This window comes from Dryobates pubescens, chromosome 35 (genome assembly GCF_014839835.1).
Source record: "Dryobates pubescens isolate bDryPub1 chromosome 35, bDryPub1.pri, whole genome shotgun sequence".
NCBI lineage: Eukaryota > Metazoa > Chordata > Aves > Piciformes > Picidae > Dryobates > Dryobates pubescens.
The window spans coordinates 6,902,817-6,916,688 of record NC_071646.1 but is presented as its reverse complement, the minus strand read 5'-3'; the positions used below and the strand labels follow the sequence as shown (position 1 = coordinate 6,916,688).

At 66.1% G+C, this 13,872-nt stretch overlaps 1 protein-coding gene across 1 annotated transcript in view; it reads left to right on the top strand.

The window, feature by feature from the left end:
• LOC104296242 (liprin-alpha-4) overlaps positions 1-13,872 on the top strand; it is a 74,663-nt gene that overhangs the window by 55,618 nt on the left and 5,173 nt on the right. Inside the window, exons 13-17 of the mRNA XM_054176312.1 lie at positions 2,194-2,256; positions 4,129-4,155; positions 7,577-7,752; positions 10,103-10,200; positions 13,262-13,437. Of these exons, the coding sequence (XP_054032287.1) occupies positions 2,194-2,256; positions 4,129-4,155; positions 7,577-7,752; positions 10,103-10,200; positions 13,262-13,437 (540 nt within the window). The remainder of the gene's footprint in view (positions 1-2,193; positions 2,257-4,128; positions 4,156-7,576; positions 7,753-10,102; positions 10,201-13,261; positions 13,438-13,872) is intronic.

The window sequence follows — 13,872 nt, the reverse complement described above, 5'->3', positions numbered from 1 at the left end:
TCCATCCTAAACCTCTCACAGTGCAACTTTTGAGGCCTTTTCCCCTGATCCTGTCCCTTCTTCCCATGGAGCAGAGCCCAACCCCCCCCTGGCTGCAGCCTCCTCTCAGGGAGCTGCAGAGAGCAATGAGGTCTCCCTCAGCCTCCTCTGCTCCAGGCTCAACCCCCCCAGCTCCCTCAGCTGCTCCTCCCCAGCCCCTTCCCCAGCTCTGTTGCACTTCCCTGGCCCTGCTGCAGCCTCTCAATGTCCTTCCTGGGGTGAGGAGCCCAGAGCTGAACCCAGCACTCAAGCTGTGGCCTCCCCAGTGCCCAGCCCAGGGGCACCATCCCTGCCCTGCCCCTGCTGCCCACCCCACTGCTGCTCCAGGCCAGGCTGCTGCTGCCCTTCCTGCCCCCCTGGGCACCCCCTGGCTGCTCTCCAGCTGCTGGCACTCAGCACCCCCAGGGCCTTTCCTGCTGGGCACTTTGCAGCCTCTCTGTCCCCTGCCTGGAGCCTTCCTGGGGTTGCTGTGACCCAGGTGCAGGACTCAGCCCTTGGCTTCGTTGATCCTCATCCCATTGGCCCCAGCCCCTGGCTCCAGCCTGGCCAGGGCCCTCTGCAGAGCCTGCAGTGCCAAGCACATCCATGTCCTGGGACACCAGCAGATGCTCTTCACATTCAGAGGCTGTCACAGCGAGAGGCTGACCCTGCTGAGCAGCGAGGAGTGAAGCTCATGGGCTGTGTGTCCTGGAGGGGACAGAATCCCACCCCAGCAGCCCCCAGGGGCAGCTCTGGAGGCACTGACACTTCCTCAGGCCTTTTCCACACCACCTTTCCCTGGCACAGTCAGAACAATTCCAGAGCCCAGGCTTGCCCTGGGTAGGACCTGGTGTGGATGAAGGGACTGTGGCTGCTGCTGGTCCCTGAAGCCCTCGAGGGGGTTTCTGTGCCCCAGGGATGCCAAGGCACAGCTGCAGAAATGCAGCCAGCAGGAAGAAAGACCTCAGCCATGCTCTGTCCCTCAGAGGGCCCTGGCTGGAGTCACAGCTCTCAGCCTGTGGGCTCCATGAGCACAGCACCAGAGTCTGAAGGCAGCCAAAGGCTCTCTCTGTGCCCTCCACAGCTGCACCAACAGCCCAGGGCCCCGGGGGTGGGGTGGTGCCACCAACCTCAGCTGAAAGGACACTGCAAGACCCTCCCTGTCCTGCCCCAAGGGTCCATAGACTCATTCTGTAGCTGGGGTTGGAAGGGAGCTCAAAGCTCATCCAGCTCCAACCCCCTGCCCTGGGCAGGGACAGCTGCCCCCCAGCCCAGGCTGCTCCAGGCCTCATCCAGCCTGGTCCTGAGCACCTCCAGGCAGGGGGCATCCACAGCCCCCCAGGGCAGCCTGTGCCAGGCTCTCCCCAGCCTCATGGGGAAGGATTGCTTCCTAATCCCAGCCCAGGAGAGCTGCAGAGCTCAGCTTGTTGCCCCCTCCTGCAGCTCTGTCTCTGGGGCAGCATCTTCACAGCACCACAGAAGGGGTTGGGCTGGAAGGGAGCTCCAAGATCACTCAGCCCCAACCCCCTGCCCTGGGCAGGGACAGCTGCCCCCCAGCCCAGGCTGCTCCAGGCCTCATCCAGCCTGGTCCTGAGCACCTCCAGGCAGGAGGCATCCACAGCCCCCCAGGGCAGCCTGTGCCAGGCTCTCCCCAGCCTCACTGCCAGCAGCTCCCAGGCTCCAGTCCCCAGCAGGAAGCCCTCCTGTGCCTCCCTGCATGGCACTGGGCTGGGTACTGCCCTGCTGCCACCAACCCAGCCAGCAGTGCTCCCCTGCTTGCTGCTCCAGGCAGGGGGCACCCACAGCCCCCCAGGGCAGCCTGTGCCAGGCTCTCCCCAGCCTCACTGCCAGCAGCTCCCAGGCTCCAGTCCCCAGCAGGAAGCCCTCCTGTGCCTCCCTGCATGGCACTGGCACCAGGGAGGTGCTGCTGCCACCAACCCAGCCAGCAGTGCTCCCCTGCTTGCTGCTCCAGGCAGGGGGCATCCACAGCCCCCCAGGGCAGCCTGTGCCAGGCTCTCCCCTCCCTGAGCACCCTCCCTGCTCCCCAGCCCCACTCTGCCCTCCCTGAGCCTCCCTCCCTCAGCCCCGAGCTGGGCTGGCCCCCAGCAGGGCTGCCAGGGGGGACCCCAGCTCCCTGCTGGCTCTGCTCTGACCGTTCTGCCCTTTCCCCCACAGTCCTCTGGCAACGTCTGGGTCACCCACGAGGAGATGGAGACCATGGCCACCTCCACCAAGACGGTGAGGCCTCAGGCCCTGCCCCGGGGCCGGGGGGCAGGGGTCGGTGCTGCACCTCGGGCCCCAGCTCCTGCCCAGCAGCAGGCAGCCCCTCAGGAGCCATCCCCCAGCCAGACCCAAGAGTGGCTTAGAGCCCAGCAGGAGCATCCTCCTTGCCCAGCCCCCAAGGCTTTGGCTGAGGCTCTGCAGCAGCTCCTCTGTGGGCTGGGAGGTGGAGGAGGGAAGTGGAAGCCAGAGGGCAGGGTTGGTCTCACAGGGGGGCAGCAGGTTGGAAGGGGCACTCAAAGCTCCTCTTGGCCAACCCCTCTGCAGGCAGCAGGGATGCCCCCAGCCAGGGCAGGCTGCCCAGGGCCACATCAAGGCTGCCCTTGAGGGTCTGCAGGGATGGAGCCTCAAGCACGGCCCTGGGCAGCCTGCTCCAGGCTCTCCCCAGCCTCCCTGAGCAGAGCCTCCTCCTGGGGGCCAGCCTGCAGCTGCCCTGCTCCAGGCCCAGGCCATCACTCCCTGCCCTGTCAGTGCCCATCTCAGGATGGCTGCAGGAGGCTGGGTCCCCACGCTGCTCATTCTGCACCCAGAGGAGCCACTGCCATCCCCCCTTCCCCTTGGCACCCCCAAATATCACCCCCCACTGCCTGTCCCTCCCCCTGCCTGCTAGCTTGGGGTCCCCCAGGGGGATGTGGGCATGCTGCTGAGAGCTGTGGCTCCTCTGGGGAGGGGTAGCCATGCTGCCTGCTCTGCAGCTCAGGGAGCCCATGCCCACAGCCCAGGGCAGGGGCTGGGGGCTGCATTTGTGCTGCAAACTCAGGCACTTTGGTGAAGGTTTTGCCAGCAGAGACCTGGACCTGGCAAGGGCCTTGTGGTGAGGGAGAGCTCAGAGGTGCAGCAGGGAGGTGGCACTGAGCCTTGGCAGGTTCAGTGGGGCTGGAGCAAAACCAGCTGGCAAGAGAGGAAAGGGCCAGAGGTCAGCACACAGGGTTGGGAACCCCCTCAGGGGGCTGTGACCCAGGAGGTGCAGCTCAGGGTTGTCTCTGCAGCCATAGAAACAGGGAGTCAGAGAGTTGTTCAGGCTGGCAAAGGCCTCTGGGATCCCCCAACCCAACCCCCCCATGGCCACCAAACCCTGGCCCCAGCTGCCATGGCCACAGCTTGCTGCAACCCCTCCAGCCATGGGGACTCCACCACCTCCCTGGGCAGCCTCTGCCAGGCCCTGACCACTCCTCCAGCAGAGACATTTTGCCTCCTCTCCAACCTCAGCCTCCCCTGCCACAATCCCAGGCCAGTTCCTCTCCTTCTGTCCCTGAGCCTGGGGAGCAGAGCCCAACCCCCCCCTGGCTGCAGCCTCCTCTCAGGGAGCTGCAGAGAGCAATGAGGTCTCCCTCAGCCTCCTCTGCTCCAGGCTCAACCCCCCCAGCTCCCTCAGCTGCTCCTCCCCAGCCTCTTCCCCAGCTCTGTTGCCCTTCCCTGGCCCTGCTCCAGCCTCTCAGTGTCCTTCTGGCAGTGAAGGGCCCAAGACTGAGCCCAGGATTTGAGGAGTGGCCTCCCCAGTGCCCAGCCCAGAGGGGGTAGCAGGGGATCCCTGCCCTGCCCTGCCCAAGAACTGCTCACATTCCCCTGGGCAGAGGCATGAGCCCCTCTCTCTGTGCCATCTGCAGCCTGCTGCCCATGGGAAGAGCCTCTGGAGTGGAAGCTGGGCCCAGCAGAGCTGGGATGTCCCCAGCATGCCCTGAGCCTTGCAGGTCGACTCCATCCCCTCTGGGTCACGGCAGGGCCAGGAGAGTCCCACACAGCACAGACAGAATGTGCCCCCCTGGGGCAGGGCTGCCAGGTACTGACTGTCCCTGTCCTTTCTGTTGACATGCTGCATGTGTCCCTCAGGACACAGAGGAGGGCAGCTGGGCACAGGTGAGGCACCCTGGGCGCTCCGGGGGGCGTTGTGGGAGGGGGAGTTGGACATCGTGGGAGGGGGGCACAGAACAATAGGGGTTGGAAGGGACCTCTGGAGGTCAATGAGGTCATCCAGGTCAATGAGGTCACCCAGGTCATCCAGGCCAACCAGGCCATCCAGGAGACCCAGGTCATTCAGGTCATCCAGGCCATCCAGGAGACCCAGGCCATCCAGGTCATTCAGGCCAACCAGGTCATCCAGGCCAACCAGGCCATCCAGGTCATTCAGGCCAACCAGGTCATTCAGGCCAACCAGGTCATCCAGGTCAACCAGGCCAACCAGGTCATTCAGGCCATCCAGGTCATCCAGGCCAACCAGGCCATCCAGGTCATTCAGGCCATCCAGGTCATTCAGGCCAACCAGGTCATCCAGGCCAACCAGGCCATCCAGGTCATTCAGGCCATCCACGTCATTCAGGCCATCCAGGTCATCCAGGTCAACCAGGCCAACCAGGTCATCCAGGTCAACCAGGTCAACCAGGCCATCCAGGAGACCCAAATCACCCAGGCCCACCAGGTCATCCAGGCCAACCAGGTCACCCAGGTCACCCAGGCCATCCAGGCCAACCAGGGCCAACCCCACTGCCAGAGCAGGGTCACCCAGGGCCATCCAGGGGCTCTGCAGCCCTCCTGGGGGGTCTGCAGCACTCCTGGGGGGTCTGCAGCCCTCCTGGGGGGTCTGCAGCACTCCTGGGGGGTCTGCAGCCCTCCTGGGGGGTCTGCAGCACTCCTGGGGCTCTGCAGCCCTCCTGGGGGCTCTGCAGCACTCCTGGGGCTCTGCAGCACTCCTGGGGGCTCTGCAGCCCTCCTGGGGCTCTGCAGCACTCCTGGGGCTCTGCAGCACTCCTGGGGCTCTGCAGCCCTCCTGGGGGGCTCTGCAGCCCTCCTGGGGGGCTCTGCAGCACTCCTGGGGGCTCTGCAGCCCTCCTGGGGCTCTGCAGCCCTCCTGGGGGGTCTGCAGCACTCCTGGGGGGTCTGCAGCACTCCTGGGGGCTCTGCAGCCCTCCTGGGGCTCTGCAGCACTCCTGGGGGCTCTGCAGCACTCCTGGGGGGTCTGCAGCCCTCCTGGGGGCTCTGTAGCACTCCTGGGGCTCTGCAGCACTCCTGGGGGCTCTGCAGCCCTCCTGGGGGGCTCTGCAGCCCTCCTGGGGGCTCTGCAGCACTCCTGGGGCTCTGCAGCACTCCTGGGGGCTCTGCAGCCCTCCTGGGGGTCTGCAGCACTCCTGGGGGCTCTGCAGCACTCCTGGGGGCTCTGCAGCCCTCCTGGGGGGCTCTGCAGCACTCCTGGGGGCTCTGCAGCCCTCCTGGGGCTCTGCAGCACTCCTGGGGGCTCTGCAGCCCTCCTGGGGGGCTCTGCAGCACTCCTGGGGGCTCTGCAGCCCTCCTGGGGCTCTGCAGCCCTCCTGGGGGGTCTGCAGCACTCCTGGGGGGTCTGCAGCACTCCTGGGGGCTCTGCAGCCCCCCTGGGGCTCTGCAGCACTCCTGGGGGCTCTGCAGCACTCCTGGGGGGTCTGCAGCCCTCCTGGGGGCTCTGTAGCACTCCTGGGGCTCTGCAGCACTCCTGGGGGCTCTGCAGCCCTCCTGGGGGGCTCTCCAGCCCTCCTGGGGGCTCTGCAGCACTCCTGGGGCTCTGCAGCACTCCTGGGGGCTCTGCAGCCCTCCTGGGGGTCTGCAGCACTCCTGGGGGCTCTGCAGCACTCCTGGGGGCTCTGCAGCCCTCCTGGGGGGCTCTGCAGCACTCCTGGGGGCTCTGCAGCCCTCCTGGGGCTCTGCAGCACTCCTGGGGGCTCTGCAGCCCTCCTGGGGGGTCTGCAGCCCTCCTGGGGGGCTCTGCAGCACTCCTGGGGGGTCTGCAGCACTCCTGGGGGCTCTGCAGCCCTCCTGGGGCTCTGCAGCACTCCTGGGGGGTCTGCAGCACTCCTGGGGGGTCTGCAGCCCTCCTGGGGGCTCTGCAGCACTCCTGGGGGGTCTGCAGCCCTCCTGGGGGCTCTGCAGCACTCCTGGGGCTCTGCAGCACTTCTGGGGGGTCTGCAGCCCTCCTGGGGGCTCTGCAGCACTCCTGGGGCTCTGCAGCACTTCTGGGGGGTCTGCAGCCCTCCTGGGGGCTCTGCAGCACTCCTGGGGCTCTGCAGCACTCCTGGGGGGTCTGCAGCCCTCCCGGGGGCTCTGCAGCACTCCTGGGGCTCTGCAGCACTCCTGGGGGCTCTGCAGCACTCCTGGGGGGTCTGCAGCCCTCCTGGGGGCTCTGCAGCACTCCTGGGGCTCTGCAGCACTCCTGGGGGCTCTGCAGCACTCCTGGGGGCTCTGCAGCCCTCCTGGGGCTCTGCAGCACTCCTGGGGGCTCTGCAGCCCTCCTGGGGGCTCTGCAGCACTCCTGGGGGGTCTGCAGCCCTCCTGGGGGCTCTGCAGCACTCCTGGGGGGTCTGCAGCACTCCTGGGGCTCTGCAGCCCTCCTGGGGGCTCTGCAGCCCTCCTGGGGGGTCTGCAGCACTCCTGGGGGGTCTGCAGCCCTCCTGTGGGGTCTGCAGCACTCCTGGGGGCTCTGCAGCCCTCCTGGGGCTCTGCAGCACTCCTGGGGGCTCTGCAGCCCTCCTGGGGCTCTGCAGCACTCCTGGGGGCTCTGCAGCCCTCCTGGGGGCTCTGCAGCACTCCTGGGGGGTCTGCAGCCCTCCTGGGGGCTCTGCAGCACTCCTGGGGGGTCTGCAGCACTCCTGGGGGCTCTGCAGCACTCCTGGGGGGTCTGCAGCACTCCTGGGGGCTCTGCAGCACTCCTGGGGCTCTGCAGCCCTCCTGGGGGGTCTGCAGCACTCCTGGGGCTCTGCAGCCCTCCTGGGGGCTCTGCAGCACTCCTGGGGCTCTGCAGCCCTCCTGGGGCTCTGCAGCACTCCTGGGGGCTCTGCAGCACTCCTGGGGCTCTGCAGCACTCCTGGGGGCTCTGCAGCACTCCTGGGGCTCTGCAGCCCTCCCGGGGGTCTGCAGCCCTCCTGGGGGCTCTGCAGCCCTCCTGGGGCTCTGCAGCACTCCTGGGGGCTCTGCAGCACTCCTGGGGCTCTGCAGCACTCCTGGGGGCTCTGCAGCACTCCTGGGGCTCTGCAGCACTCCTGGGGGCTCTGCAGCACTCCTGGGGGGTCTGCAGCACTCCTGGGGGCTCTGCAGCACTCCTGGGGCTCTGCAGCCCTCCTGGGGCTCTGCAGCACTCCTGGGGCTCTGCAGCACTCCTGGGGCTCTGCAGCACTCCTGGGGCTCTGCAGCCCTCCTGGGGGCTCTGCAGCACTCCTGGGGCTCTGCAGCCCTCCTGGGGGCTCTGCAGCACTCCTGGGGGGTCTGCAGCTCCCCCAGGCCCTGCCTGCTGCCCAGCCTCTCCCCCTGCCCCCCGCAGACCCTGGCCTACGGGGACATGAACCATGAGTGGATCGGCAACGAGTGGCTGCCCAGCCTGGGGCTGCCGCAGTACCGCAGCTACTTCATGGAGTGCCTGGTGGACGCCAGGATGCTCGACCACCTCACCAAGAAGGACCTCAGGGTGCACCTCAAGATGGTAGACAGCTTCCACCGGTGAGCCCTCAGCTGCTGCAGGCCCCTGGGGCCATGTGCCTGGGGCTCCTGCCCTGCCCCGGGCTGGGCTGAGCTCCAGCAGCTCCCCCCGTGGGCTGGGGGCTGGGGCTGTGTCCCTGGGGCTGGGGCTTTGGGGCTGTGTGCTTGGGGCTGGGGCTGTGTCCCTGGGGCTGTGTCCCTGGGGCTGGGGCTTTGGGGCTGTGTGCTTGGGGCTGGGGCTGTGTCCCTGGGGCTGTGTCCATGGGGCTGAGTCCTTGGGGCTGTGTCCCTGGGGCTGTGTCCTTGGGGCTGTATCCATGGGGCTGAGTCCTTGGGGCTGTGTCCCTGGGGCTGTGTCCATGGGGCTGTATCCATGGGGCTGTGTCCCTGGGGATGTATCCATGGGGCTGTATCCATGGGGCTGTGTCCCTGGGGATGTATCCATGGGGCTGTGTCCCTGGGGCTGTGTCCCTGGGGCTGTGTCCATGGGGCTGGGGCTGTGTCCATGGGGCTGTGTCCCTGGGGCTGTGTCCTTGGGGCTGGGGCTGTGTCCATGGGGCTGTGTCCCTGGGGCTGTGTCCCTGGGGCTGTTGTCCATGGGGCTGTGTCCCTGGGGCTGTTTTCCATGGGGCTGTGTTCCTGGGGCTGTGTCCCTGGGGCTGTATCCCTGGGGCTGTATCCCTGGGGCTGTGTCCATGGGGCTGGGGCTGTGTCCCTGGGGCTGTTGTCCATGGGGCTGGGGCTGTGTCCCTGGGGCTGTGTCCCTGGGGCTGTTGTCCATGGGGCTGGGGCTGTGTCCCTGGGGCTGTGTCCCTGGGGCTGCATCCATGGGGCTGTGTCCCTGGGGCTGTGTCCCTGGGGCTGTGTCCATGGGGCTGGGGCTGTGTCCATGGGGCTGTGTCCCTGGGGCTGTGTCCCTGGGGCTGTATCCCTGGGGCTGTGTCCATGGGGCTGGGGCTGTGTCCATGGGGCTGTGTCCTTGGGGCTGTGTCCCTGGGGCTGTATCCCTGGGGCTGTCTCCATGGGGCTGGGGCTGTGTCCCTGGGGCTGTATCCCTGGGGCTGTGTCCTTGGGGCTGTATCCATGGGGCTGGGGCTGTGTCCCTGGGGCTGTGTCCCTGGGGCTGTGTCCATGGGGCTGTGTCCTTGGGGCTGTGTCCCTGGGGCTGTATCCCTGGGGCTGTGTCCATGGGGCTGGGGCTGTGTCCATGGGGCTGTATCCATGGGGCTGGGGCTGTGTCCATGGGGCTGTGTCCTTGGGGCTGTATCCATGGGGCTGTGTCCCTGGGGCTGTGTCCTTGGGGCTGTATCCATGGGGCTGGGGCTGTGTCCCTGGGGCTGTGTCCATGGGGCTGTGGCTGTGTCCTTGGGGCTGTGTCCCTGGGGCTGTGTCCCTGGGGCTATGTTCCTGGGGCTGTATCCATGGGGCTGGGGCTGTGTCCCTGGGGCTGTGTCCTTGGGGCTGTATCCATGGGGCTGTGTCCCTGGGGCTGTGTCCTTGGGGCTGTATCCATGGGGCTGGGGCTGTGTCCCTGGGGCTGTGTCCATGGGGCTGTGGCTGTGTCCTTGGGGCTGTGTCCCTGGGGCTGTGTCCCTGGGGCTATGTTCCTGGGGCTGTGTCCTTGGGGCTGGGGCTGTTGTCCCTGGGGCTGTGTCCCTGGGGCTGAGTCCTTGGGGCTGTATCCATGGGGCTGGGGCTGTGTCCATGGGGCTGTGGCTGTGTCCTTGGGGCTGTGTCCCTGGGGCTGTGTCCTTGGGGCTGTGTCCCTGGGGCTGTGTCCATGGGGCTGTGTCCATAGGGCTCTGTCCCTGGGGCTGTATCCATGGGGCTGAGTCCTTGGGGCTGTGTCCCTGGGGCTGTATCCCTGGGGCTGTGTTCCTGGGGCTGTGTCCATGGGGCTGAGTCCTTGGGGCTGTGTCCCTGGGGCTGTATCCCTGGGGCTGTGTCCATGGGGCTGTATCCCTGGGGCTGTGTCCATGGGGCTGTATCCCTGGGGCTGTGTCCATGGGGCTGAGTCCTTGGGGCTGTGTCCATGGGGCTGGGGCTGTGTCCCTGGGGCTGCCAGGGCCCTCTCTGCTCCTGGGATGAACCCTTCAGACTGGAACAGCCCCCAAGGGCTGCCTCTTCCTTCTCCCTTGCATCCCAGAGCTCCCAGGCCATAACTGGTGGGGCTGGGGCATGGCCATGGCAGGGAAGGACCTTCCCCACCTTCCAGCCCAGATCTTCCTCTCGGGCCGCGGCTGCCCCGACCCAGCCCTGAGCCCAAGCCTCCCCTGGGGGGCAGGCAGAGCAGGCAGGGAAGTGGGGGCCCTCCAAGGCAGCTGTGCAGCTGTGCCCTGCTGAGGGCTGGTGACCCCTGGTGTCCTTGCAGCACCAGCCTGCAGTATGGCATCATGTGCCTGAAGAGGCTCAACTACGACCGCAAGGAGCTGGAGCGCAGGCGAGAGGAGACCCAGCACGAGCTCAAAGGTCAGCAGCCAGGGGGCAGCTCTGCAGGACCCCCCAAGGCCTGCCCAGCCCTGGGCTCCCTCCTGTTGGCCAGGAGGAAATCATTCCCTGGCTCCAAGCAGACCTAACTGTGGCCCTCCAGGAGCTGCAGGGGGCTGCAGGGAAGCTGGGGAGGGACTTTGGAGGGGGTCAGGGAGGGACAGGACTGGGGGGGATGGATCCAAGCCAGAGGAGGGGAGATTGAGATTGGCTGTGAGGAAGAAGTTGTTGCCCAGGGGGGTGGTGAGAGCCTGGCACAGGCTGCCCAGGGAGGTGGTGGAAGCCTCCTGCCTGGAGGTGTTTGCAGCCAGGCTGGAGGTGGCTGTGAGCAACCTGCTGTGGGGTGAGGTGTCCCTGCCCATGGCAGGGGCTTGGAGCTGGCTGAGCCTGGAGCTCCCTGCCAGCCCTGCCAGCTCTGTGGCTCTGTGAGTGGTGCCAGCCTGGGAGGCAGGCAGGGATGATGCCTTCAGTTTAGACTGGATGTGAGGAACCAGCTCTGCACCAGGAGCACTGGCACAGGTTGCCCAGGGAGGTGCTTGTGGCTCCATCCCTGGAGATATTCAAGGTGAGGCTGGACAGGGCCCTGAGCAACCTGCTGTGGTGTGAGGGGTCCCTGCCCATGGCAGGGGGCTGGAGCTGGCTGAGCCATGAGCTCCCTTCCAGCCCTGGCAGCTGGATGTGGCTGTGAGCAACCTGCTGTGGTGTGAGGGGTCCCTGCCCATGGCAGGGGCTTGGAGCTGGATGCTCTTTGAGCTCCCTTCCAGCCCTGCCAGCTCTGTGGTTCCCTCTGAGCACTCACAGCCAGGGGATCTTCTCCAGGGGCTGCTCCCTGCTGTGTCCCCAGGAGATTGCTGCAAGTGCCTTTATCTGCTTGCAGAACCACAGAGCAGCACAGCCTGGTGGGGGTTGGGAGGGACCTCTGGAGACCCTCCAGTCCAGCCCCCCCTTGCCAGGGCAACAAAGCTGGGGAGGGGTCTGGGGCACAGCCCTGGGAGGAGAGGCTGAGGGAGCTGGGGTTGCTTAGCCTGCAGCAGAGGAGGCTCAGGGGAGACCTTCTTGCTCTCTGCAACTCCCTGAAGGGAGGTTGGAGCCAGGGGGGGTTTGAGCTCTTCTCCCAGGCACCCAGCACCAGAACAAGAGGACACAGTCTCAAGCTGTGCCAGGGGAGGTTCAGTCTGGAGGGGAGGAGAAAGTTCTTCCCAGAGAGAGAGGTTGGCCCTTGGGATGTGCTGCCCAGGGAGGTGGTGGAGTCCCCATCCCTGGAGGTGTTCCAGAGGGGCTTGGATGTGGCCCTTGGAGCCAGGGTTTGGTTGTCAGGAGGTGCTGGGGGACAGCTTGGACTTGCTGAGCTCTGAGGTCTCTTCCAACCTTATTGATTCTGTGATTCTTTGATTGCTTCTATGGAATCCAGGCAGAAACCAACTGAAAATGAATCCCAAGCCCCTGCAGCTGCTGGGATAATTAGGGACATGATCCATAATGAGGATGCAAGCAGCAGCCAGGTGTGCAGGGAACCTCAGGACAACCAGAGGGGAAGAGGAGGCTGAGCAAGCTGGGGGTGCCCTGAGCCCCTGCAGTGGGCAGGAAGGGATCTGATGGTGCTCAGAAAGCTCTTCCCAGCCAGAGAGATTGGCCCTGGGGATGTGCTGCCCAGGGAGGTGGTGGAACCCCCACCCCTGGGGGTGTTTAAGCAGAGCCTGGCTGAGGCACTCAGGTCTGGGTGGTGAGTTGGGGTTGGTGAGGTCTCCCTCAGCCTCCTCTTCTCCAGGCTCAACACCCCCAGCTCCTTACCTACACCAACCCACCCCCCCCATGGCCACCAAGCCCTGGCCCCAGCTGCCATGGCCACAGCTTGCTGCAACCCCTCCAGCCATGGGGACTCCACCACCTCCCTGGGCAGCCTCTGCCAGGCCCTGAGCACTCCTCCAGCAAAGACATTTTGCCTCCTCTCCAACCTCAGCCTCCCCTGGCACAATCTCAGGCCAGTTCCTCTCCTTCTCTAGCTACTTACTTGCACAGAATCACAGAGTTGTCTCACTTGGAAGAGAAATTCAAGCTCATGGAGTCCAACCTTCGCCCTAAGACCTCTCTGACCGCTCAGCCATGCCCTAAGGGGTTAGGCTGGACGTGAAGCTTGGCTCCCTCTTCCCTGTTCCATGCCTGGGGAGATCTTGATAGGATCATTCCTGGAACAAAGGAGGGAGCCAAGAAAGATGTTGAGATGCTGGAAGGTGTCCAGAGAAGGGCAGCAAGGCTGGGAAGGGGTCTGGGGCAACAAGGCTGGGAAGGGGTCTGGGGCACAAGGTTGGGAAGGGGTCTGGGGCACAGGGCTGGGAAGAGGTCTGGGGCACAAGGTTGGAAGGGGTCTGGGGCACAGGGCTGGGAAGGGGTCTGGGGCACAAGGCTGGGAAGGGGTCTGGGGCACAGGGCTGGGAAGGGGTCTGGGGCACAGGGCTGGGAAGGGGTCTGGGGCACAGGGCTGGGAAGGGGTCTGGGGCACAAGGTTGGGAAGGGGTCTGGGGCACAGGGTTGAGGAAGGGTCTGGGGCACAAGCTGGGGAACGGGTCTGGAGCACAGCCCTGGGAGGAGAGGCTGAGGGAGCTGGGGTTGCTTAGCCTGCAGGAGAGGAGGCTCAGGGGAGACCTTCTTGCTCTCTGCAACTCCCTGAAGGGAGGTTGGAGCCAGGTGGGGGTTGGGCTCTTCTCCCAGGCCCCCAGCAGCAGAACAAGAGGACACAGTCTCAAGCTGTGTCAGGGGAGCTTTAGGCTCTAGGTAAGGAGAAAGTTCTTCCCAGCCAGAGAGATTGGCCCTGGGGCTGTGCTGCCCAGGGAGGTGGTGGAGCCCCCACCCCTGGGGCTGTTCAAGCAGAGCCTGGCTGAGGCACTCAGGGTCTGGGTGCTGAGTTGGGGTCGGTGATCTCTTGGCCTTGATGCTCTCCGAGGTCTCTCCTCTGTGATTCCGTGTGATGGGCATCCTCAGGGCCCCCCCAGCAGCACGAGGGGGGGGTGAGGTGGCCCCAGGCCCCGCTGTGGCTCTCTTGCAGACGTGCTGGTGTGGACCAACGACCAGGTGATCCACTGGATCCAGTCGGTGGGGCTGCGGGAGTACGCCAACAACCTGGCGGAGAGCGGCGTCCACGGCGCCCTGCTGGCCCTCGACGACAACTTCGACCACAACAGCCTGGCCCTGGTGCTGCAGATCCCCACCCAGAACACCCAGGTGAGGGCAGCACCCCCCCGGGGGCAGGGGGTCGCTGGGGGTGGGGGGGCTGCCGTGGGGCAGGGCTGCAGTGGGACTGCCCCAGCCGCAGGCTCAGAGCCCTGGAGAGGCAGAGAAGCGATCGCAGAGCTGGCAGGGCTGGAAGGGAGCTCCAGGCTCAGCCAGCTCCAGCCTCCTGCTGTGGGCAGGGACCCCTCACACCACAGCAGGTTGCTCACAGCCACATCCAGCTGGCAGGGCTGGAAGGGAGCTGAAGGCTCAGCCAGCTCCAGCCCCCTGCCGTGGGCAGGGACCCCTCACACCACAGCAGGTTGCTCAGGGCCCTGTCCAGCCTCACCTTGAGTATCTCCAGGGATGGAGCCACAAGCACCTCCCTGGGCAACCTGTGCCAGTGCTCCCCTACCCTCCTGGTGCAGAGCTGGTTCCTCACATCCA